The sequence below is a fragment of the Podarcis muralis genome, chromosome 3 (genome assembly GCF_964188315.1).
Source record: "Podarcis muralis chromosome 3, rPodMur119.hap1.1, whole genome shotgun sequence".
Taxonomy (NCBI): Eukaryota; Metazoa; Chordata; class Lepidosauria; order Squamata; family Lacertidae; genus Podarcis; species Podarcis muralis.
In genome coordinates this window covers 47,638,832-47,664,220 of record NC_135657.1, presented here as the reverse complement: position 1 = coordinate 47,664,220, position 25,389 = coordinate 47,638,832, and the positions used below count along the sequence as shown (strand labels likewise).

The 25,389-nt window shown below is 40.6% G+C and overlaps 1 protein-coding gene and 1 long non-coding RNA gene across 3 annotated transcripts in view; one reads left to right on the top strand and one right to left on the bottom strand.

Annotated features, from left to right (window-relative positions):
- The window catches only part of NUP133 (nucleoporin 133), a 27,837-nt gene extending 5,786 nt beyond the window's left edge, over nucleotides 1-22,051 (top strand). Inside the window, exons 7-26 of one of the 2 annotated variants that reach the window (XM_028724009.2) lie at nucleotides 83-238; nucleotides 317-387; nucleotides 862-1,009; nucleotides 1,417-1,561; nucleotides 2,468-2,625; nucleotides 2,804-2,895; nucleotides 5,031-5,194; nucleotides 5,312-5,400; nucleotides 5,485-5,709; nucleotides 6,285-6,407; nucleotides 6,906-7,005; nucleotides 8,281-8,523; nucleotides 9,927-10,060; nucleotides 10,611-10,769; nucleotides 12,229-12,364; nucleotides 13,402-13,520; nucleotides 15,985-16,065; nucleotides 17,218-17,282; nucleotides 21,408-21,496; nucleotides 21,819-22,051. In XM_028724009.2, coding sequence (XP_028579842.2) covers nucleotides 83-238; nucleotides 317-387; nucleotides 862-1,009; nucleotides 1,417-1,561; nucleotides 2,468-2,625; nucleotides 2,804-2,895; nucleotides 5,031-5,194; nucleotides 5,312-5,400; nucleotides 5,485-5,709; nucleotides 6,285-6,407; nucleotides 6,906-7,005; nucleotides 8,281-8,523; nucleotides 9,927-10,060; nucleotides 10,611-10,769; nucleotides 12,229-12,364; nucleotides 13,402-13,520; nucleotides 15,985-16,065; nucleotides 17,218-17,282; nucleotides 21,408-21,496; nucleotides 21,819-21,955 — 2,634 coding nt within the window. In that variant the 3' untranslated portion in view covers nucleotides 21,956-22,051. Of the gene's footprint in view, nucleotides 1-82; nucleotides 239-316; nucleotides 388-861; nucleotides 1,010-1,416; nucleotides 1,562-2,467; nucleotides 2,626-2,803; nucleotides 2,896-5,030; nucleotides 5,195-5,308; nucleotides 5,401-5,484; nucleotides 5,710-6,284; nucleotides 6,408-6,905; nucleotides 7,006-8,280; nucleotides 8,524-9,926; nucleotides 10,061-10,610; nucleotides 10,770-12,228; nucleotides 12,365-13,401; nucleotides 13,521-15,984; nucleotides 16,066-17,217; nucleotides 17,283-21,407; nucleotides 21,497-21,818 lie in introns of both variants that reach the window. The other variant, XM_028724008.2, reaches the window with a different exon arrangement.
- Nucleotides 21,319-25,389, bottom strand: LOC144327245 (uncharacterized). Its single transcript, XR_013392195.1, has 2 exons — nucleotides 22,375-25,389; nucleotides 21,319-22,246 (listed from the first exon to the last, which is right to left on the bottom strand). It is a non-coding gene; the product is annotated as an uncharacterized LOC144327245 (long non-coding RNA).

Genomic DNA, 25,389 nt, shown 5'->3' with positions numbered 1-25,389 from the left:
GTTCTGTTTTATTCTTTAAAACTTTAAATAGAGAACTTTATTGTATCGAACACTGAACCCCTATAATTTATGTTTAATGCAGCTTTCTAGTGTTCTTTGGGACAAAAACGGTTCACGTTTTTATGCTTTGACCAGCTTAAATCTTTACAAATGGGAAATAGATGATACTACAGAGCGTCAAGTTGTCAGCTGGGATGTAAACAGAATACTTAAAGAAAACATCATGGAATCAATATGGGTAAGAAGCAGTACATTTGGAATGTAAAACAAGTGTTTGCTTTCTTGCTAGCATGTTTAATAACTATTATTTGCACAGGGTTCTGAAAGCAACTATGAAGAAATTAAAGGAGATGTCAATGTGCAGTATTTGGATTTGCAGCAAAATCGGTGAGTTCTTATGAGAAAGTGAGGAGCCTATTATGAACTAGCGTATACATTGTCCTTTTGTGTCAAGGTCGGTTATTTCAAGCTGCAGAACTGTTATGAGAATTGACATTTTAGAAAATACTTAATTTCTTCTTGGTTTTTAAGTCTAGCATGAGTTGTCCTTGTTTTAGAAGTTCTCCACCCAGAATAAGATGCCAATTTTTGTAATTTAATCAGGGATCTTCTGTGAAATGCTGTGGTTTCTCCTCCCTTCAAAAGCCAAGGAATATCCAAAGGCTTAGCATATTAATGTAATGAATTTGCTTACATGCAGCATGTAAAAAGATGCATGTGTACATATTCTTAAGATACTGTTTTCTAAGAAAAGCAAAGTGAATGCTGTCAGATAATTAGTAAACTTTGTTTTGCTTCTTGGTATTTCTGATCACAGTTTTGCAAGGCAAGTGCTTATCTCTTTTGTCTTCCAATAAATAGTGATGGATTGGTGATTTTAGCTGCAGCCTGGCATCTTGGTGACAGTCCATGCCTCATCTACTATACTTTAATAACAGTTGAGGATAATGGTTACCCCACATGTGATAATGTTATTGTGGAAGTCACCCAGTATAATCCACCATTTCAGGTAATTGACCTTATGCATTACAGGGTTTTTTGTGCCTTATTAGCTATTAGCTCTTGATCCTAAACACACTGTTGGAAATACATCATGCTGACTTTGTTCACCTGTTGCATTAAGGGGGGAAAGGGGGGTATAAAATAATAACAACAACAACAACCATTTATTTTATACGTGAACACTTATGTTAGCAGCCTAGAGCTGGATATCAACCTAAACATATTATACTATTATGGAAAACTATGTGGAGTTGGCAACACCAACCACAAATGTGTCACTTTCAGCCTGTTTTCCCTGCCCCTTTGGGATCAAGCCGTTAGCATGAGACCTATGTGTTTGTATGAAGCCTAACAGGTTGAGGGTAATATGCTTTTCTAAATGTCGGTGTTAACCCTTAATGAAACATATTTCAGCCTGAAGAACTGATGTGTCGTTTAGTAGTCCCAAATTTCTCCAGCCATGCTGCCTGTCTTTACACAGAAGAGGAGGTATTTGCTTGCTCAACAGGAATGGGAAGAATTTCTTTGCCCCAGGAGAAAATGATATTCAGTATTCAAGGTAAGAGCCTACAGAAGCCGGAGCTCTTAATAAGCCAATGAGGGTGTTTATAGTGTCTCTCCAGAACAATTATGCTTTTAAAATTTACTGTATTTACTTTTTATGGAAATGGTCATAGGTATAGCAGTGGTATAGATATAGCAGTGATTATTCATCTTGCCATTGACTCACAGTACAATCCTATACATGTCTACTCAGAAGTAAGTCCCATTGAGATCAATGGGCCTTACTTCCAGGTAAGTGTGCATAGAATTGAAGTCTCAATGACTTAAGCAGTTACGGGCCTAACAGTGAAATCTCAGATTTAAGAACAATCCCTATTGTGTTATATAGAGTTATTATTGTAGGCATAAGGTAAAGGTACCCCTGCCCGTACGGGCCAGTCGTGTTCGACTCTAGGGTTGTGCGCTCATCTCACTCTAGAGGCCGGGAGCCAGCGCCGTCCGCAGACACTTCCGGGTCACGTGGCCAGCGTGACAAAGCTGCATCTGGCGAGCCAGCACCAGAGCAGCACACTGAACGCCATTTACCTTCCCGCTATAAAGCGGTCCCTATTTATCTACTTGCACTTAGGAGTGCTTTCGAACTGCTAGGTGGGCAGGAGCTGGGACTGAAGGACGGGAGCTCACCCCGCCGTGGACATTCGAACCGCCGACCATACGATCGGCAAGTCCCAGGCACTATGGTTTTACCCACAGCGCCACCCACGTCCCCCTATTGTAGGCATAGGAACTTTATAATAAACTCTGTCTTGTTACTTTTTCACTTGATAACTCTGAAAACCGGGCCTTACAGCCTTTTAACTTGTGCTTATAACATAGCTTAGCAAATCAAACTTAAGCCCACAGTTTGACATTCATTAATGGTGTTGAAGTTGTATTGTGTTGTGTTTATTTCCTACCTTAGGTGATAGAATTTTAGGAGCAGGTTCCTGTGCTGGACTTCCAATTTTTTTCACTAGAAAAAGTGGGCTCGTGGCCATACATTCCAGGGAAAACATTACTGTGCTTCCTGAAGATATTGAGGATTCTTTAGCCTCCTCTGTAGCTGAGACAAATGATGAGGTAAGGAGAGAAAGCATTGTCTTAATTGTCTTAACAGTAAAGATGTATATTCCTGCACTGGATTTTCTTAGATAATTTAGTTATTCCAAAGTTAGCATTTTTACCATTTCAAACTACACTTTTGTGGAAGCATTTTTCCTTCCTTTACATTTTTCTCTCTTTTTCAATTTTATTTTAGAGCATTGCATTTGATGCTTCTTCCAGGATGGATATTATAGCGCAAGAGGATAAGACCAAAATGTTAAAATCTGCTTTCTTACAGTTTTGCAGGTATAAAATTATGCCATGTTTAATATATATTTCATTCTGGGAGCATTGTGGGTTTGTAAAACTGAAGAGAAATATTAACATTTTTGCATTACCTTTTATAGAGGATGAAAGCCAACATAATACAAATAGGTATGCCCTGGGTTTTCTTCCTCTCTTCCCTGCAGCCATTTGTGCACTTCCAAAATCTGTAAAAATAGATGGCTTTATGTTCTATCAGATAACAAACAATTGGGTTCTGCAGACTATCAAAAGATCTTGTGCTCCTTTCTGTCCAAGTGGTCTATAATCCCTCCTGTTGCTTGTAAGCCCTCTCCCTTTGCTGGTCCTTCAGTTTGTTTCTTGTCTTCATTTGGAGCAGAATCCATTTGTTCCTCCTTCAGTGTGCTAATCTTCTCCTTTAAAACCACCTCCCAGCGTTAAGCATATCACGGTCGTTAGATGATTACTGCCTACCCCTGCTTCAACCACACGGCACAAGTTCACAGGAAGCAGATAGAGCACTACCAGCTGAAGCTGTGACTGGGGTTAATCTCCTTTCATGCACCCCTCCAGTAAAGACAGTCACAGCTCCTCTCCTTACAGCACCTATGGCAGCTTCTGCCTGTTCCCCATCTGATGTCAACATCATTCTCCCACAGTAGTGCTGCAGTACCAGATGTGGTCCCCCAGAGGGCAGAAGATAACCATGAAATACTTAGAGAACTTGAAGAAAGAGGCAATATTTTGAATACAGCATCACCATCTACAACCTGCTGCTGTGGATCCAGTTGATTGGTCTTAGTGCCCTGCCCAGCAGTTTTTCCTGTTTTGTGTTGGAAGCTGCATTTGTCCTCAAGATTGAAGAGGCTGTTGTGGCAGATGCAGCTAAAGAGCTAGTTCCCAATAAGCAGTTTTAAGAGTCTCTAGGACCCTCTCCTGCTCTTGAGGACCATCCTTTAAGTGAAACCCCGAAGTTGTTTTTTTTAAAAAAGTCAGTCCACCCCAGATTCTGTGATTTCTGAGCACCATTTGCAGAGGAATCTCCTGACCCTGTTAGCTCACTGGTAAGCACTTTCATAGAAGAACACTATTGCATGTACCTACCCTCAGCCTGTGCAAAGTTGACAGCATGATAGATTACCCCTTTGCCTTAGAGACCAGCCACCTGCCCAAGAGATGTGTCAAAAGGTTCCTGATCTAGAGGGCAAAAGCTGTGAATGCCCTCATAGCATCATGGCCTCCAGGCCTCCTGTACACATGCCATCTAACTGCCCTACTGTCACACATCCTTCCTAAAATTCAGTTGGACAGGGTTTAGGTAGTCCTAGTGGTCCTCTGCTGGCGCAGCCAGTCTTGGTTTTCCAAAATTCTCTAGCTGGTAGAGTATCCACCGTAGTTCCTGCCACTCAAGCCAGACCTACTCTCACAGAGACCCCTATTGCAGCCAGGCCTCACCCACCTCTAGCTAACTGTTTGAAAACTGAACAGAGCGTTCTCCTGAGGGCAGGTTTCCCACCAGAAGTGGCTGCATGGTCCTCAGCAAGCACTTTCGTACACCATTTCGTACAACTTAGACCTACTTGCATCGGTAGTAGCTGCTTTGGGGAAGATGAGTGCTGCGGCACATGCTCCCATTTCACCATGCAGCCACCTGATCGCACCCACAAGACAGCAGTTTTGATGCATTCCACTTGACTCACATCCCATGCCCAAGGTAGCCCAGAACCATGGTCTTTATTATGAATGTGGTTTCCAGTTGAGCATTAGCAGGTGCCAATGCCACCCACTTAGCAATCACCTGAAGTCTGCACATAGCAATCACCAGAAGGTTTTTTTTGGTCTTGAGCATCCAGCTTCAGTGCACACACAGCTAGCCTTCGCTATGTTTCCTTCTGCCCCTCCCCAGCCCCAGTCCTTTTATGGATGTTCTTCCTGATTCCTGATGTCATCGTACAGTAGCTTAGCCACAGAACAGAACTGAAGGGCAAGCAGAAGGGGCCTTCTTGAATATGAGCAAGAGGGATGCAATCACAAGCAGTTGGAGGGATTATGACCCACTTGGACACCCTCAGATGTGCAGTTAAAAGCAACATTCCCAGTGAGGACCAGTGTTCCGTTCTAAGAGTCAACTCACCAAGTGTTTCCTTTCATTTCAGTAATAATATGAAAGGTGCACAAATCATCATCACTGAGCTCTTTCCACAGCATGGAGATGCATACCCTGATGCAGACCTAGACAGAGCTGTGTTTCAAATTAGTGAGAATTTGGTGGATGATTATCCTACATCTGACCCACGATGGGCTGAATCAGTACCTGAAGGTGAGAAGTCTCATGTGTAAAATGGACATTCTGACTGTACAGCCTTAAGAAAGTAAGACTGTAAGTTATACTAACTTTTAAACCCCTTTCCTTGTCACTTTTTTTGTACCAAAGCAGCTAGTTTTCCAAATTCTTCTATCATTCTTCTTCATCAGCTGGAAAATAAGACAAAGGCCCATTCTCTGTTCATTGACTTTCTTCATCAGGTAGGTTCCTAATGTTCTTGTGTAAATGTGGCAATATAGGACGTGGCACAAGAGTATTTTTATGTACAATTATCTCTATCCAAGGTGGGTCTGTTTGGTCGCCTGGGCAATTTCCAAGTACGAAGCATACCAATGGCAACTCGGTGGTTACTCTGTGAACATGCAGAAAAGTTAGCGGCAGCCATTGCTCTCAAGAACCATCACTACAGATTGCCAGATGTGGTCAATGCTGCAATAGAGACTGCTTTGATGAAAAGAGAAGACGACGTTCCGTCAAGTCTAACTCCTGCAGATGTTTTCTTCAGAGAGGTGATATAAAGAAATAATTTATCTACAACCTCATCTATCGTTTTCTGTGTGAATAGCATTTCCTAATAAAATGCATGAGAATCCATGTAATATTCTAGATTTCTTCTTTTAGATCCATACTTTGGGACGGGGGTGGGAACATGAATACTTTTCCTTTAGGAAAGTGCCTGATGAAAATCTCCCATGCTTATGGATCCATTTTAAGAATGAAAATTAAATGACAGAAAAGCCATTTATGAGATTTGCGGAGCAATTTAAGCTCCCAGCTGAGAGCAGATGCTCTACCACCACACCTGAAGCCTTGCTGCTCACACATGGCAGGAGGAGAGGTTTTGTTTTTCCAGCTCCAGGCTAGTGCTTCTAGTGCCTGTGGTAGCTTCCTGTGGTAGCTAGTAGATCATTGTATCTCCTGCCTTCAGCATCAGGGTGTTTGGTTGGGTGTACGATTGCGCTCTTAATGTGCTAAGTGAAACACTTAAACTGCTCAGTGCATAAAATATCAGGCTGAATCATTGCTTTTATACCTGATCAGCAGTGTTAATTGTCAGTGTTCCTTCTTCTTTTCTGTTTTTCAGGTGTCACAGATAGATACTATTTTTGAATGCTTACTGGAAAAGGAAAAGCAAGTCTTGAAGGATATGTCAGTTCAATCTGAGGAATGGTCTGAAATAGTCGTCAATGTCAACAATATCATAAAGGTATTACATTTCAAAAATTAAGTAAAGGTAAAAAGTCTGCAACCTAGGAAACTGGGCGTAATGCACCCAGCTAAATGTTTTAAAGCACCATTTGATTTCATAGCTTAAATCCTTCCAGTTCCAATAAATGAAATTTGAAAAGGGGATCATACACTAATTTAGGGTTTTAATAAGAAGTGGGAGGTTGGACAGTTTTAGATTATACGTTGCAGTAAAATGAAAATGGATGACAATATTGTTGATTTCCCAAAATATCTTCCCATCAGATGAAAACAGAAAATTGCAGTAGCAGTAAAATAACTGGTTATTCTCGCTACCCATAGGAAACTACCCAGAATAAAGGAGGGGGAAATACAGTGTGGCTTGGAATCATAATACAGGATACAGAAATGTAAAATGTAATAATACTAAAAATGCTGAGTGCTAATATATAGGTGACACTCCCAAAAAATCCTATGTTTGGTAACGTCCTATGTTTTCTGTGTCAATATTCTCTAGGATATGCTGCAAGCTGCTATCCAAGACCGCCAGTCCAAAGCTGCTTTATATAAAATAAGAGAGCCTCCCGAAATGGAACCGGAATATGTTCCATGGACAGGTGAGAATAGAGAAAATCTTATATAAATGGTTTTGTAACACAGTATTTCTCTTTCTACATAAAATCCACTGAAGAGTACTTTATTAGCCTTTCAAATTGTTGCCCTTGCTCTTAAATTTCTAACTCAATAGTGCTATGTTTCATAAATACCTCACTGGTTTTCTTGAACATAAATGTTACATCCTGAATGTCTGGGCTAACATGCTTGCCTGCTTATCATCATTATGGCTTATGTAAGGCCATTACTGCTGTCTGTGCATTCTAACATAAGCATTTATTTACTGGTGCAGATAACATTAGGAGGCTAGTAGTGCTGTTAACTTTTAAGATGGTTGCCCTGGAAACTGATGTCAAAATTTACTTGAATTAAATTGTGATTTGTTGTTTTTTTTTTAATGGCATTTCAAAATAAATGTGATTTCTCAGCCACAATTTAAATTTGCACCTTGTTTTCTTCCTAGAGAGATCAGACAGGAAAGGACAGATGAGAGCTGAGCTAACCTGAGGCACAGTCTCTTTCCTACTCGGTACAACACTTGTTCCTGTGAACAAGCCCTAAGCTTATTATAGACTTACATTCCTGCCTGTAATAACTTGAAATCTACACTTTCATAAAAATTACGAGCAACATCCCAGTACAGGTGGCTTTGCAGGGGAAATATCTGATACATTCCCTCGTGCTTTTAAGTTGTTTTGCACATCATAGAATTAAGAGCCTACATGGAAGTTATAACAAATGCTTTCCAATGCATGTGCACATGTATCGTCAAACAAATGTACCGGATGGCTGTAACATTTTGCTTAGAAATCCCTTCCATGTAGAATTTTGTAATGCAGGCAGTGACCCTGAGAGACTTTTAGAAACCATGGTTTTAAAGCTGTAAAGGAAAGAAGCCTGTGTATTAGGTTTTGGTGTAAAGAACAGGATTTTATCCTATTGTTTCTAAAGTTTTCAGATTATTTCATGAGGGGAAAGGTAGACAAGAGTGCATACTTGACACTGAGCTCTAGCAGTTGCCTTTTCTTCTCAGCCATAGCCTTGGCTCTGCTAGGATTGTTTATGTGGACGCTTTTCTTTCTCTGCTGTGCAGTGCTGTTGTTCCACTAAATGACTTAGGCTGGGGGTTGCTGCTTTGCTATGGAAAGTAGATACGTTTACTTTTTAACGGCCTCTTGTGTCTAACTTCCCCTTGGTACGCTATCATATGTCATTTTTCAAATTCCATATGCCAAATATAATAATACGTTCATACTTCATTTTTCGGTCTTCTCAAGCATCTGTTGGTGTGCGGACGACTATAATACAGCAACATGAAATCATTCTGAAGAAGGTCTATCCTCAGGTTAACAGCAAGCTTCGTAGCATAGTGACAGAACAGCTGGTGGCACTTCTAGATTGCTTTCTGGATGGTTACGTTTCTCAGCTTAAATCTGTGGACCGGCCAGAGTACCAAGAACGCTATAACAGTCTGGAAATGGAATACATGCAGAAAAGATCTGAACTGTTGTCACCACTACGTAAGTGCTGCGGTTATTATACAGGGTGCCATTTAAGTCTCTGCCATGGGTATAGGAAAGCAGGGGAATAAGGAAATGCTCTTCTCCTTTTTTTTCTTCTTTCCAATAATGTTTGCCTATTTTTAGCTTTCAGAGTAGAGTTTTCTTTTTAGACTTGTAATGTCAAATCAAAAATGGATTAGAATATTTCAACAACAGTGTGCAGTTTGGTTCTTAGTTTTTCAATTCTAGCGAATGTTGAGTTGCTTTTTCTTAAGGGAAAGATAATTTGCAAGGAATTATTAATGAATGAATGTGTGATTGTATTATTGTCAGAACCTAATCCTTTGCTTAGAGGGACGCGGGTGGCGCTGTGGGTAAAAGCCTCAGCGCCTAGGGCTTGCCGATTGAAAGGTCGGCGGTTCGAATCCCCGCGGCGGGGTGCGCTCCCGTTGCTCGGTCCTAGCGCCTGCCAACCTAGCAGTTCGAAAGCACCCCCGGGTGCAAGTAGATAAATAGGGACCACTTTCTAGCGGGAAGGTAAACGGCGTTTCCGTGTGCGGCTCTGGCTCGCCAGAGCAGCGATGTCACGCTGGCCACGTGACCCGGAAGTGTCTCCGGACAGCGCTGGCCCCCGGCCTCTTGAGTGAGATGGGCACACAACCCCAGAGTCTGTCAAGACTGGCCCGTACGGGCAGGGGTACCTTTACCTTTACCTTTAATCCTTTGCTTACGAGTTCTTCTCCATGCTAGAGTTTGGCTTGTCAGGAATTACAGTCGGGCCCCCTCTGCCCTAACATTAACTTTTCCCTTACTCCTCAGTTATAAGGAACTTTGAAGCCCCCCTGTCAACAGCTGTGTCTCCCCAGGTTGTTCCTTATCTGTCTTACCAGGCTCCACTGCAGGCAGGAGAAATGGTGTGTTTTGTCTGACTGCAGGCTTGCTTCCCAGCCATTCTCCAGTAGCAAGCACTGCTTACTGAGGTCTTGATCCTGCATCCATGCAGGTGGGAAACACAGCGGGCAATAGGGTGGTCCCTGGTGGTTCAAAGCTCTTCTGTAGGAGAAAAATTGTATTGTCCTACTACTCCATTATTTGTTGCTGGGGAGAATGCAGTACCCACCTTCACTCACAGGAACCAAATCCTATTGGTTGAATCAAATTGTCCCCCCACTGACAAAAGACTCTTTGATCTAGCATAGTCTTTCAACTTAATCATATAGAGCCTATGATCTTTCTAATGGCATGTAGAGTATACCCCTTGCAAATTGCTCTAACTGCTTTATAGTTTTTGAAAACAGTTATCTAGAGGCAAAATGCCCTTGAAACCCACACTCGTGGATCTTATTATTATTTTTTTTTAAGTCTTCACAAAATGGACATGTTTTTATTGTGGGCGTTTTTCCTTGTTTGTTTTTGTTCAGTTTCTCTTGGACAGTACCAGCTGGCTGCCACTCTAGCAGAAAAATACTGTGACTTTGACATATTGGTACAATTGTGTGAGCAGACTGATAACCAGACCAGATTGCAACGTTACATGACACAGTTTGCTGATCAGGTAATGTTTTTTATTTACTCCAAACAACAGGCTGTTAAGTAAGTGTGTATTATAGGAGAAACCTCAGACTTGCTGTCTGGTTATTTTTCAGAATTATGTCAGTACAGATTTCTTTTTCTGTTAAGCAGCTATCTTATTACACATACAGATAGTGACTATCCAAGAGCCTCATAAGTTACAGAGAAAATAACCAGGCTTAGCCATTAGGTGGCTGCATCAGGCAACAGATGCTAGGGGAGAATTGAGTCGTTGGAGAACAGAACTCTGGGTGCTCCATGACTTAGGTGTTGCAGTAAGTTTCATCTGTCAATCCGGACAACTTTGGTATATGGAATGGTGAAGGGCACCCCTTTGTAAACAGCTATTTCTTCACTGATGACCTGTTCCTGAAATGTAAACTTGTGCGAAACAAGTGATAGAACTTTTATAAGTATTTTCTATGCTGGAATGTTAAAACTTGTCCCATTTGGTTACAATGTTTACTATTTGTTTATTATTTTTAGCACAAGTTGCAGTCTTGCAAACTTGACCGCATTCTTGCTATTTTTAGAATTTTTCAGATTTCCTCTTCCGTTGGTATTTGGAAAAAGGAAAACGGGGAAAGCTGTTATCACAGCCCATTGCTCAGCATGGCCAGTTGGCCAGCTTCTTACAAGCTCATGAGCAACTCAGCTGGCTACACGACATCAACAGCAATGATTTTGAAAAGGTAAGGCTTTACAAAAAAAGCAAAGTATTTGTAATGGGTAGTTGCTCTGTCCTCGGTAGACACCCCTTGCAGAGCTAGGGAATGTGACTGTCTGTACACAGGTACCCCACTTTGTTAATCTAAGGAACAAGTGGAGACCTCTGTGTATTTGCACCTACCGTTTTAGTGGGATTCTGCAAGCAGAACAGCTTTTCCTGACTTGGCGCAAGTTACATGCACAACAAAAGAAAACTGAAATCCAGCAGTGTGCCTCTGATAGTGCATGGCTTTGTTCAGTATCTTGTACGAAGACCTGCACCGCTTCCCACAATGTATGCTAGCACAATGCATTGCACATCCTTTTGCCTTCTGCTGTGTTGTGCTGAGTTTTCCAATAGTTTTTCCACAACAGTTTGTAGAACAACACTGTTATCAGAGTTTTATTCTGTTCCTGTGTATCTCAGCTCTTACCCCATGTAAAGTAAACATAATATGCATAGGAGGCAATTCTGTTCTTTGAAATCTTGACACAGAGGTAATTTGTAATCTCATCAAATATTTCTAGAACTTAAGTGACCTAGCATTCTGCAGTTTTCTTTCTTTACTGAGGTTATTCTGATAGCTTTGTAAATATTAAGCTGTTGGGTCCAAGTTAGACAAATGAATGTCTTTGTTTTGTTTTATTTGTTAAAAGTGCAAAATATAACTTAACTTTTTAAAATAATAATAAAAAAAGCTTCCCAGCCTAAATACTGGACAAGTTATAAAATCAGATATTTTAGCAAGCAACTGTTTTTGTAATATCTTTCCTCTTTTCCCTTTTCTTATTCTGGTAGATCCAGTCACTATTTTAGTGAGTTTCTCTTCTTTCTTAGCATTATAATTTCAGGAGGCAACCATTTCGCACAGGGTTTCTACTCCTGGCCCCCATGAGAGCCAGTGGAATGAGCATCAACCCGCCCCATTACACCCCCATTCTGCCCTCTTCCTGGTCCAAAAGGACTCACACATTGGTGATTGCATGTCAATTGAACGTGCCTAAAATGGTCACCACCATTCACAATACTGGGGTGTGAATTCTCTTTAGAGCTTTGTTTGAAGAAACATAATAGAAATGTTTACCTGAAATCGATGTATTCCTAAAATACCATTTCTTCATAACAGACTTGCTTTGATACCATTTCTATTTTCAGTGACTTTTAACGTGTGTCCTGTAGTGCAGCTGTTTAACATCTTCCCTATCTTGCCTTTTGCATGTTGTTATTCCCAGAGTTATATAAAATTGTTCACTGTAGAAGAAAATTCTCCTTGGCCATATCAGAATTTGAACATGTTTATGAAATAATAACAATATATAATCATCATGCAAATTACTAATGTCCCTTTTGTGTGTGTGTGTGTGTGTGTGTGTGTGTAAATAAACTTACATGTTGAGGTTTGTGTCACTTGAAATATTAAAAGTTTTTTTTGTCAATGTTAGGCTAACCGAACACTGCAGAATTTAGCAAATACAGAAACTCGGTACTTTGCAAAGAAGAAAACTCTTCTTGGACTGTGTAAACTGTCTCTACTGGCTTCTGATGTATCAGAAGTGATGCAGAATGAGAAAATTGAAGGTACTATTTTTTACATTGCAAAGTTTAAAGTAAGTTTTCTGTATATGGAGATACCCCTTAATTTATTAGATCTGCAAGGTCAATTGTGATCCCAGCAGTATGGTGGTTGAGACACCAACGACAGAGCTTTAGTTTCCAAAGCAGTTTGTCAGTTCCCCACTGAAATTATTGGCTGCCACACACAACAAATTAATACAGGTACAGTGGTACCTCGGGTTAAGTACTTAATTCGTTCCGGAGGTCCGTTCTTAACCTGAAACTGTTCGTAACCTGAAGCACCACTTTAGCTAATGGGGCCTCCTGCTGCTGCTCTGCCACCGGAGCCTGATTTCTGTTCTCATCCTGAAACAAAGTTCTTAACCCGAGGTACTATTTCTGGGTTAGCGGAGTCTGTAACCTGAAGCATATGTAACCCAAGGTACCACTGTATCTATGAACAATTACTGTTGTGGTTGGAATGTGAAAGTTTTCCATCTTTCTGATGTTGCTCCAGTAAGGTGTGCAGCACTTGAAGTAAGGGGTTAATTCAGTGGGTGATGATGCTTTGGTGCAGAAATGGGGGGAGCAGGTCCGCTATCATGAAAACGTGTCATTTTTGCTGCCTGCTTTCGACATGATTATCAATAACTTGGGAGGTAGCACATGGCAAGGGCTGTCATTTACAAGTCTTTCTGAATACATGGACAGAATTCCCTCCCTTGGGATCTTGTAGGTAGACTTCCCACCGCTTTTAGGGGTGGTGGTGGTGGTGGCCTTTATGTTCTATGCTAGAGGTCAGAAAATAAAAGCTTCTTGTCAAAATCCTCCTTCCAAGTAGCCATCCAGTTGTTTGCCAAGAAGTGAAGGGGATTTGTAGCAAGTGGTCTGTCTGGCTACTAAACATACTGGCAGGTTACAGGTGGAGGTAGAGTTACTGGTCTTCAGGCTTACTGAAAACCTTGAGCGTGATGGAATATTCATAATTAGGTAAATAATACTCTCTTTGTACTCGGGAATTATAGTAATTTGTGCTGTGCTTTTTATTTCTTGTATACAAGAAATTACTGAACAAGAGCGCTTTCTGCTACACCAAGAGACTCTACCTGAGCAGCTGCTGGATGAGAAAAAATTAAATCTCAATGAAATGCCAGTGTTAAGTGCTCCGCAGCTGATTGAGGTATGTACTACTAAGTGTCCTACCGGTATTGAATTTCTGAGCTGCTCTGTTGAAAGACTCTTCTCTAAGGTGGTTTTGTGTTCCTGAATAATATTGGGTAAAATGACTGGATGAAAATGGGTCATGCTTTGATCCCCTGACCCCAGCAGACAACTTGGCAGCCACATGGCATCACTGTGGCATCACAATTGACGGGTGAATAGCCACACTCACTGGTCAAAATCACTTGTGCTTACAGTGCTCTTTGCAGCAGTCTTTCTTCATCGCTGTGTGATGGAGCAGTCTCTCAGAGCCAGTGTCTCCATAAAGCAGACATCAGCTCTGGCAGGGACTGCTCCATCGTGCAGCAATGAAGGAAAAAACTTGTCTGCAGCTTTCACTGCCTGCTCAAGGCTGAGCTTTTTTAGAGATGGAAGGAATCAGTGGAGGTGGGCTGTCCAAGAAGGTCCTGTCTATCAGCTGACATCACCAGTGATGTCAGTTGATGGGCATGGTTTGGAGAAAATGGGCTCTTGGCTCAAATTGGACCCCCTGGCAGGCCCAAATTGGCCCGTGTGCTGGAACTTCCACACCCCAGGGAGGGAGGGAGGGCTCCCTGTTCATGTGATAGATACTGAGTGCCCTGCCTTGCTTGAGTACAAGTGCTTTCTGCTACCACAGAGTCACTATTAGATACAGCCCAATGAAGCTGCCCTGAGTCTGTCCTGACTCCTTTGTATTACAAATCTTAGTGACCTCGCCAACACAATCAAAATAAATTCAGGAAATTTTAGTAGGGAGTCTGCTGTGCGGTTTGAGTCAAAAGAGTTAATCTTCAGTGCTAACATACCTCATAGGTTTGCTGTGATAAAATAGGGAGCAAACCATGTATAATGCTCTCAGCTCCTTGGATGAATGGTGGTGTTTGGGTTAAATTATTTTGTGCCTCAAATACCAGGAACGTGTCCTGTTTCAGATGAGTTGGCTATACTCTTACATAGACATTGTCCTCTGCCACCATATCCAGATGCCTTATGCAGTGGGTTTTGATTATACACGCAGTTCACGGGTTATTAGAGCACTAACCTGTGCTTGCTTTGTGGCAAGATCTGTGACTAGGAATGTTCATCAAATCCACTTACACTTTTTTGATGATAGTCGGAGACTGGGACACCATTGAGCTAAGCTTATAAACAGTTTCTTGGTAAATACACTTTTTAGTCCTTTGAATTAAGGAAACCAGAAGGATAGACAGGTGTGGCAAATTGTCTGCATATGTTTTTATGAATGAAACCCCCTAGTAAAAGTATTACATATATAAGGGCTTTTTTCCTTTTCTGCCTCTGCATTCCACGAAGTCCATCCTGGGAGGCAAACAGGAGTCCAAATGTTTTGGTGTTTAGGCATTACAATGGTATTACAGAAGAAGTCTCTGTAAGCAGAAAGGGGGGAGGAGGTTCTTTAACAGCTGTGCTAAAGCCAGGCAGCTCTGATGCCCCCTAATAATCTTCCAGCCTGGATCACTGCCAGACCCTGCTTTTAATTTCTTCTATCAGCAAGGCCTTTCCTTTCTGCCCCTGGTGTCATTCGAGTTTAGGATTATTATTTTTTAAAGAAACAGCTATAATCTGAACAAAGCTGCTCATTGTGCTGAACCATAGCTTAACTTTTGTGACTGCAACCATACTTCTGGATCTTAATTCAAACAGTCCCACAACTTACAGACATTTAGCTTGTGTACATCCAGCTTTATGTTCTTGGCAAATAATAATAAATAGAAAGGGGACAGGTGTCGGGGGGGGGGGGAGTCTTTGGCAATCCCACCCACCATTGCACCCAATGTTTTGTGATTATAAGCAATTTTGGCTTTAGGTGTGATCCCCAGAACGTAACTCCCATGTCAGTTGAGGGCTTACTCTATTAAAGTAAATATGCATGTCTCCTTTGCGGGTATTTATCTTTTCAGAATATTGCAGATGATTTTTTATTTTTATTTTTTGCACATAGGAAGCTGTCTTGTACTGAATTAGACCCTTGGTCCATCTAGCTCAGTGTTGTTTTCAGACAGAGGTCTTTCCCAGCCCTGCCTGGAAATGCTGGGATTGGACCTCAAGCCTCCTGCAGCCCAAACAGATGCTTTGCCACTGAGCTCTTCTATAACAGAGTACTTATTTGTGGAACTATGTTCCTACCACAATAGGCTAGGAATGCCGGAGCCTTAAATGGTTTGTAAATTTGAGCCTATCATATAGCAACCTTATAGGCAGTGTAATCTTTCCATTGTAATATTGGTGGAATGCCTTTCTAAAACCCCGACTCTCTTCCTTACTATAAAAATGCCTACAGCTGAATGAAGGCATATTTCAGTCAACAGTCACATGAGTGAGAATCCAGGGTGGTCTTCCCACAAGGAGTTCTTAGCAAGATCAATTACACTGTTTTGGAGTCTAAAAATAATGCTGTCCTTCCATCTTTCATACAATAGTTGTACATATCCCCTGAGAACAGAAGGGCTAATGAATATGACTTCAAGAAGGCACTTGATCTGCTGGAGTATATTGATGAGGTATGAAAATGAGTGAGTTTTGGTGATCTCTGAACCAGGATGTTTTTCAGTCTAACTGAAGTCCCCTCCCCCATCTGTAAAAAAATAAATAAACATAACCTCTTATTTCTCAGCTACCAAAATACTCAAGTCCCATCTAATATCAACTGCTTGACTTATTGGCCATCTTTCTTAAAAATGGAGGGCTAAACCTGTGAAAACATAAAAACTGAAAATGAAGACTATGACTCAGTTTTAGTGATGCCATCAGTCAAATATCAGTTCATATCAGTATGGGAATTGATCATTTCCCCTCCCACCTTCTTTTTAGTTATTGATGTCGCTACCCCAACTGGTATAATTACCTTGTCGGGATCTAGATTCATGATATGGCAATGTCCCAAGACCTCTTATCGGTCCTCCGCCTGCCCCTGTGTTAGGTTTTATTTTATTAATATTTCTATTAAAATATTTTTAACCCATTCTGTATCACTTGATCCCAGCCAAATTGACACTTTCCCTCCCACAAAAACTGAACTGCAAACTGTTAAGTGCTCTGTGTCACATTCTGTGGCATCAGACCAGGTCTTCTCATTTCCCTAAGCACAATAATATACTGATCACCTTAAAGGAGCTTACATGTATGATTACATATCTGTATGGACATTGTGGGTTCATGCAAAACTGAGAACCTCTCTGAAGGTCCCGTTGTTCTTTCTGATCTGTTCTTGTTTAGAAAGCACATGGCTTTGCATCTTCTTGCTTGCCCTCTTCATCCTGCCACAGTTTTCCCAGTCTGGTATTTCTGTCTGTGGCCAAGAGGAAAAACGTTTTTTATTCTTGTTCTTAAGAGACTCTTGTGCAAAGTCTCTATATGCTTGGCTATGCTGGAATAAAAGGCATATTTTAATAAATAAAAGGCATAAATGAAGTCTTTTTTAATGTAGATTCCCCTCCTTTCCCCATCAAGTCATAATCCATTTTTAGACATACTTCAAAAAGCTATTTTCTGGCCCATACCCTTGAAAATTGTCCCTTTTTCTTACGTCTGGTCATGTTTTTAGCTTGTGAACTATTGAATTTGGATATAATCACAATGCATAATGTGTGTTTCTCTAAAATCTCCAATGCAATTTAATATTTCTTTTCTTTCTTTTTTTCTTTTGAATGAAGGATGAGGAAGTGGACATAAATGATCTTAAACTTAAAATACTTTGCAAAGCTCTTTTAAGAGATAGGTAAGCAAGCTGTTTGTTTGTTTGTTTGTTTGTTTGTTTGTTTAAAGCATTTTTGTCCCCACTTTTTGGCTGTAAAGAATGCAGCTCACAGAAACTCGGTAACAAAGACAGTTCTACTACAAGAAAGAAGATTCCACCTAAACATTAGGAAGAACTTCCTGACAGTAAGAGCTGTTCGACAGTGGAATTTGCTGCCAAGGAGTGTGGTGGAGTCTCCTTCTTTGGAGGTCTTTAAGCAGAGGCTTGACAACCATATGTCAGGAGTGCTCTGATGGTGTTTCCTGCTTGGCAGGGGGTTGGACTCGATGGCCCTTGTGGTCTCTTCCAACTCTATGATTCTATGATTCTATGTCTTTTAAGTTCTTACATGTAGGCTTACAATCTAAAAGACATAACACAAAAGGAAACGCGATGACAGAGGAAGGGGAAAATAAGCAAACTCGAGTCTTAAATTTACAACAACTATTTTATAACAATCAAACCAGCTTGAATGGAAACAATTAGGGAGAGGAGAAAAATAGAACTCAAATAGAAGAGCTGATGGAGTAGTCCTGCTTCCCCTCTCTCCCTTTTTTTCTGTAGCCATTGTATAAAAACTTGTTAGTACACTTAATATTCTGTTAAAATTTGTAGTTTCCCCAGCTGCTTATTCCAGATTGAATATTTTCTTCGAAACATGTTTATGTCACACTTCATCGTATCAGATTTCAGGGTGTTGTACAGCAGGGGAGGGCAGACTTGAGGCTTGCAGGATCTACTTTGTGTGTTACTGGAACCCTGAGATCCACCGACTGGAGCAAGGTGTAAAAGACATGAGCTTAGAATTGAGAACACATTGCCTCTAAGCAGCTGTTGAGGGCAGGGATTTGTTCTGAGTATTAGAAGTAAGGCTGAGCTCACAATCTTTCCATACAAAAATATATTCCTAGTTACCAAGTTGTTTTCCCCCCAGGGGGTTATTTTGTTGTGTTATTGTTAAACAGGTTGGAGTCAAAAATCCTTGCTGATCTATTGCAAATCACCCAGAGATCTACCAGAAAATTCTGGTCTACCTTCTGCCCACCCCTGGTGTACAGCATTAAATATTTCTTAAAGTGCAAAAACAAGATAGCAGACAAAACTTTTAAGTGACTACAATATTATTGGTTAAATCAGTAAATCATAGCAGTGTGGGTGCCAGGCAAAATTCTTAAGGGAGAGCATTCCACAACCAGGGCATCACTGCAAAGAATGCCAAGACTGTCCCTTGATTGAGGAGGTGCATGTCAAAGGGTATTGGCAGATGATGACAAAGATCTGGCAAGTTAATATGGGGTGTGGTGCCTCTCAAATTATAGTAGGTTGTATAGTTATGGGGAAGATGCACTGTGCTCTATTGAAAACACATCCATAATAGGTTGTCTGTGCAGGCTCATGATTTGTGTCTCTCCAAACAAATTTTGTCCTTACGTTTTACTACTCCTGCTTGGTTGGGGTGAACAAACCATCAGCCTGGGTTTGGACAAGGTGACAAGCCAGGCCATAGTTTGTTTCCCAGCAGGAAGCAGGAAGCCTGCAACTTCAGTAGCATGCAAGAGCACACTACACATTCACAGTAAACCATAGTTTAATATGATGTGTGAACCTGGTCATCCTCAGTAGCCCTCAGAGAAGCTAATAATTCCCCTCCTGTTTCAGATGGGGGGCTAAATTAAGATTACCTAAGGATACCCAACAGGTTTTGGCAGGGCTGAGACTTGAACTGTGGGCAACTAGAATCTCTTAACTATTATGCCAAGCCAGCTTTTTTTGGTTCTCTGGCCAACGGCACAGCAATGGTACATTTCTTTTACACTTCAGATGATTGCTGATTGCATTTTCTTCATGGTAATATGCTACATCATGGGTAGTAAACCTTTCCCAGCCCTAGAGCCACTTTCCATCATGGGGGAATCTGGAGGAACCACAGGCCAGTAGTGGGCGGGGTCAAATATCTTTCCCCATTGACAGCTTGCTTGTGTTCCATACTACATGCTTCGAAACAGGCGTCTTTCTCTAAGGGCACAACATGGAAACATAGCAGGCTTCCGATAGAGAGGTTTATTTCTCCCTCAGCAGCAGGCCCTCTTTCCTGCAACTCAGCCATCACTGATCACTTGGGCACCAGGGGTGAGAACTTGGGTTTCATGACCTGCCACACCTCACTACTTAGCTGGTTGGCAGACACAACCAAGTAGTGGGGAAATGGTGCTACAGTGTGGGCAGAGCATGGGAGGAGAGGTCAGTGGGCCAAATGGAGTGGCCCAGGAGGCTGTGTGTGGCCTATTCTACATGTTCCATTTAAGGAATTGCCTGCAGTTACAATAGCATTTGAACTTAACGTTATTGGCTCTAAATCAAGAGATAGTTGAAGGTGTGTGTTTTTGTATTTGTGTCAGGTGGTGTTTAGAACATGCCTGTTTGCAGGTTGTTCCAGACAGCCCCTATGACAAATGAAAACCCCCATATCCCACCTTTTAATTTTCAAAAACTAGTCAGTTTCTAAAACAATACTCAGTCTCTAAAGCATAAATGATGGAATAAATCAACACTGTGTTTCAAACTTGCTTAGCTGGCTAAATCCCCAAGTCTTTGCAAGACTAAGCTGCTGTTTCTACCTTCAGACGTTTGAGTGAATATCTGAGGTACACTTATTCCGAACACTAAAGAAATCTGTGAACCCCTTTGAAGCCCAGTCTGTGCAGGTTTACTCAGAAGTCAGTTCTCTCTAACTTCATGGAATGTTTAGGATTTTGGAGTTAATTATTTCTCCTACTATACTGAGAACAATTTAAGGATTCACTGAACAGGGATCACTATGCACAAATAGTATATAAACTCTGAGCGAACAAAGTTAAATATAAATCTGTCAAGGTTTGATATCCAAGTTGGCAGCCGAAACATTTGTTGGAAACTGATCTTCATTTGAATAGCATGTTTAGCATTTCAATAGATATGCCCAATTGATTGAGCTTTAGATAAAATAGCTATGCAAGAATAATCCTTATTCATGAGAATATGTCATCTTGAGTTTTGATGCATCTTCAAATCATTGCATTGGACACTTTGAACTACCTGTTCTTCAGGAATGTGCATAATTGTGCATAATCCTTTATGCATCCCTGCTTCATAGCTATATATGGCAACTGAATTCTTGGGTAGTACCCTGAGGCTTGTGGGGAACACTTGGTGACTTCCTAATATGGTAGTGGACTGTGTTTCTCTCTTACATTTTGTGCCCTCCTCATGAAGGTGAAGTAGCGAATAGAAATGCAAAGGAAGTTGTAGGGAAATAGATCCTTTCCCCAGCATGCTTAGTTGTTTCACGCATCCATTTTCACCTACCTAGGAAATTCTGATTGTAAATGGTAGTGGCAAGGGAAATTAAGGAAGGTCTTCTTTCTGCAAAGGTTTTGACAATGCTTTAAAAAATGCATTACTGAGAGACATGCTAAATGGATTTATTGATTGTATTGAAATGGAACGCTAAACATGATTTCAGAGTTCTCTTGGTCCAGCATCCTGCAAATGAGACACTTCTGAAAACCTGCTTATAGGGCAGATTAAGGCCGATAGTTGAGTTAATGTGCTAATAGGACATTTCCTCCGTTGGCAATGTTTTGGGGCATGGATGCTGTTTGTATAATGCAACAACACTGAATCGGAAGGTATATTGAAATAAAAAAGCTTGTTGTGCAAACTGCACATCATTTCTAATACTTGATAAGCCTCTTTCTGTGGCATAGGTCACTCTGAAAAATTGTTTGCTAATCCCACTACAGGGGACAGCCCAGTACTAACACCTCTATGTATATATCCTGCAGTATTTGGAAGTGCAGCTTATTAGTTGTAACAAAAATTTTATCCATAGTAAGGCACATATAATTATTCTTTTTTTACTTTAATCTCTGTCAAGTAGAGTATACATTTTAGCATTCTTAATACTGTACGGCCTTGAAAGATGTGAAATTGAGTAAAGGATACACAATAACTGCAAATAATCAAAATACACACAAAGTGACACTGGGGATTCTGATTTAATACTGTATATATTTGTTTTTTAAAATATATATTCTATTTGTACTAACTTTTAATTTTTGGTTACAGTTGGTGTAGTTCAGAAGGCAAAGATGATCCAATTGAAGCATCTAAAGACAGCATATTTGTGAAAATTCTACAAAAGCTGTTCAAAGAAGGTACATATTGTGTGAAATACACTCAGAAATAAGTTTTTGTGAGTTTGCTGCTTACATATATTAACATCAAATGGCATTAATATCATTAGTAGTCAAGATATAAACACAGCAGGCAAAATTGAAAATAAGGCATGGTTTGCTAAGGGCAGAAGGGAATTGCCAAATGTGGTTTGAAAATAAAACTTACCCATTGATGATAGTGCTTGGAAAAATTATCACTGTATCCCAGGCCTAGACAAGTTATTCTGAAGTGCAGGTACGCATTTCAATGATCACTCAATGTTTATAGTTTACAGTAGCTAATAACTTCTTTCTGTTTTAGGAATTCAGCTCAGCGAATATCTACCTGGGGTAAAAGACTTAATGCAAGCAGATGAACTTGAACACTTAACATGCAAACCGTACTTAGAATTCGTACTTAAAGCAAATTACGAACTTTATGTCTATAGGCAGACCTGAGAGAATTCTGAATTTTAGAAAGACCATTTCTAAAGAATGAAGTTTTTGTACACTTTTTAAATTTTTTTGCAATAAAATCTTTATGTTAACTAAGAACATGTCCGTCTTTAAAATGGTAAAGAATTCATTGAGTATCTAGAAGGTTTGGTGGCCTTTCCATCTGACAAAGACAAAAACTTACAAAGCTTAAGAAAACTGTTCTGTGCACTCTCAAGATAAGCTTTAAAACATGGTTTGGAACAGACATCTCCTCTTGCTTCAGTATTCCAACTTCTGACTTGTGCTCTGCTTCTGTAAGTAAATGAATATAATCCATCCAATTTTCAATCTTATCCTGAAGAATGCTTTTTATTCAGTTACAAACACACTGCAGGTCCACAGATATTTTATACATAAATAATGAAAGTTTTGGTGCTCACCACATAGCGGTATCACGTTCTACTACCATCTAGGTAAGGGCACGAAGACTAGAAAGCTGTTCTCTGCCTGCCACTCTTGGAAGAGTCTCTTCTCTGTTTGATACCAGGCTGTTTTGAGTTGCTGGGTTGCTGTACAATCCACAGAATTTATACATTCTAATGCTTTGAGTAGATAGCTAACTTTATTAGTCTTAGTGGCTTTAATCTGACAAATGTCACGGGAGAATCTTTCTTACAGACTGCTAAGCATGCACAGATTGACTGCAAAGCAAGTTGCCTCTCCTCACATTTTACTTTATGCCTTGGCTAAATGCCTATTAGAAGAACTTGATCCAACAGCTGAGAAGGTCATAAGTTAAATCAGTTGAAGAGAGTCCAATTTCTAGTTTTAAAAGCCCTGCTATCATTCCATGGCTTCCCTTCTTGCTGTGCTAATACGGCGCTAAGAGTGGAGGAGCTGAATGTGTTCGGAAAAATAGACTTATCTGGACATGTTCAAACCAATGTAGAAAAGAAATGCATTAGCACCACTGGAAATAGATCCAAAGTTCTGCATAGCAGAGAGGGGCTCAGTGTACTTGATAGCAATAATTAAGTAGAGTATCTTGGGTATTTATCTAGAGAATAATGGAGTTAAAAATATGACTTAAAATGGATAGTGATAAAATGAAGCTATTTCTCTCCCTAGACTTTACTGCTTGGCTTTGTGTCTAGTAATATGGACTGGAGGTTCTGCTAGAATTTCCCTCCTGTTGTCTCTAAAACCCACTTAGCTTGCTTTGTTGAATTTAACACTGACGAGTGCTGCTTAACCCTCATCAGCTGGAAATTCTGTTACTGCTGTCTGAAGACCTCAGAGTCAATTGGAGGTTCCCCCATCCCATGTCACTGTTTATTGACCAAAATACATTTGGTGAGAGTATGTTGCTCATAGAGTTTTTGTAAGCCCCATCCTCTGCAAGTTTACTCAAAAGCAAGTCTCACATGAGCTTACTCCCATGAAGGTGTGCATAGGGTTACAGTCTTCACAAGTGTGAAATCAGGAAGAGTAATTCCATTATGTTTTAGTGCATCACTGTGCAATGACCTGTTGATGTTGATACCCAGTGGAGAGTCACCTTGTTTAAAGACCGCAGGGCTAGGGAGTGGATTTTGTTTTAGGGTTTTGCTTCTGTAAGCATGGGTTTGCAGCCTTCCCATATGAATCTAGTGAATGGCAATTGCAAGAACTCACTATGTGATGATAAAATGGGTCCTCTGAATATACCCACAGAATACCTTTGGAAGATTTATCAATAATATGAATTCCTCTTGCTGGAGATTATATGTATTTCTTCAATATCAATCCACTGATATTACAAAAAAGGGCAACATTTGCAGCACATTATACTGATCAGCTCTAATGAATTGGGGAAATTCATTTCTACAGGATGTTTCAATCGATAAGTTCTTTAGCTGAGTGGAAAAGTTGGATTAGTATGTGAGATAACTATCAAACGTGGCAGTTTGTTTTAATGTTGCACCTTACAAATGACTCTTCTGAAAACATCCTATGATTTAAAGCAATAGGCAAGGGTGTAAAGTTGTTACTTTCATCTAGACAGACTTGAGAACCTACAGCAATTTCTCCTATGGAGATCGGCTTTACTCTTAGACCAGCTCTCGTTGCTGGAATTTGACCTGCCTTGTCTCTGTTATAGCTGAGTACTAACAAAATATTAGTTTAATCCTTCATGCCTATCTTCCTACATCCTAATCCCTAAGAATGTTTACAATGGAAATGACCACTTGCTTGGAGAGAGCAGAAAAACTGATGTTTAGTCATTTTTTGCATTTAGTTTATATACTGTTGGCATGGATATTTGTAAAAGGACATGCATCATAAGGCAACATTGTGTCAGAAGTTTGCATAACTGAAGATCACAAAGTCTGCTTTTATGTTCTCTAGCTTGGTTGGTATGATCAACGTTAACAATCTGAGTGCAGGTAACAAATTATAATACAGGCAACTCCCCATTTATGCAAGGGTTATGTTCCAAGGCACCACATGTTTAAGTGAAATAGTGTATATTTGAAATGCCATTGGAAAAGCCTGCAAACACCCCATTCCGCCCCCATCCCTTTTTGGGATGTTTTTTGGTCGCTTCCACGTTCAGTCCAATGCACATATGCACGGCCATGCACATATTGAAAGTGTGTAAATGGGAGGTTGCCTGTAATCCCGTATGTTAAAAGCAACCTCATTTTCTGAGTGTGGATCCCTGTCCAGTAAAATGTCATCACCCATGCTGAAGAAAGGCATATCAGCCAGCTTGGGGAAATCCCATGGCTTGCAAAAATATATAAAAAATAAGGGACACAATAAAGCTCTGAGCATGGACAGTAGCCACAGGATGCTGGCTGACTTGTGGAAAATGAATGGGACAGGGAATGGAGTATCTGAGAAGAGGCACGGCTGGAACCCTAGACAGCAACACTTTCCACTGCAACAAATTCCACTTGTTGCAGGCTCCACATGTTCATTCATTCTTAAGTGCTTGGGGGAGGGAGCGTGATAAGAGGCTGTATAGAATATAGAACTGAGAACCTCCCTGCAAGTTTACAATCTTAAGATTAGAATTCAATACACAAGAGGGGATTTATGCCTCACGATAAACTTGGGCCATCCCACATCATGAATCCAAAACTCCAGGGGAGTTGCATCTGTAAGACACCTCAGCAGTGTATCAGGCTGGTGCAAGACACTTGCAGGTGTTGCCAAGAACACCCAAAACATGCATAAATGAACAAAATTGGGATTGTGCACCCCAAACTTAGTTTCGGTCACCCCTGCACCATCCATCCACATGTCCAGCAGAGTAGAAGAGGAGGCAGCATATGAACCAATGTCTCATTTTGGCACAAGCCACTCTCAAGCATAGTGTCTGTAGAAATTAATAATGCACCGGTTTGAGCTGCCCAAATGTGTCTGCTTGAAGTTTGAGCATGTATGCACTGACATGTATAGTGACAAAC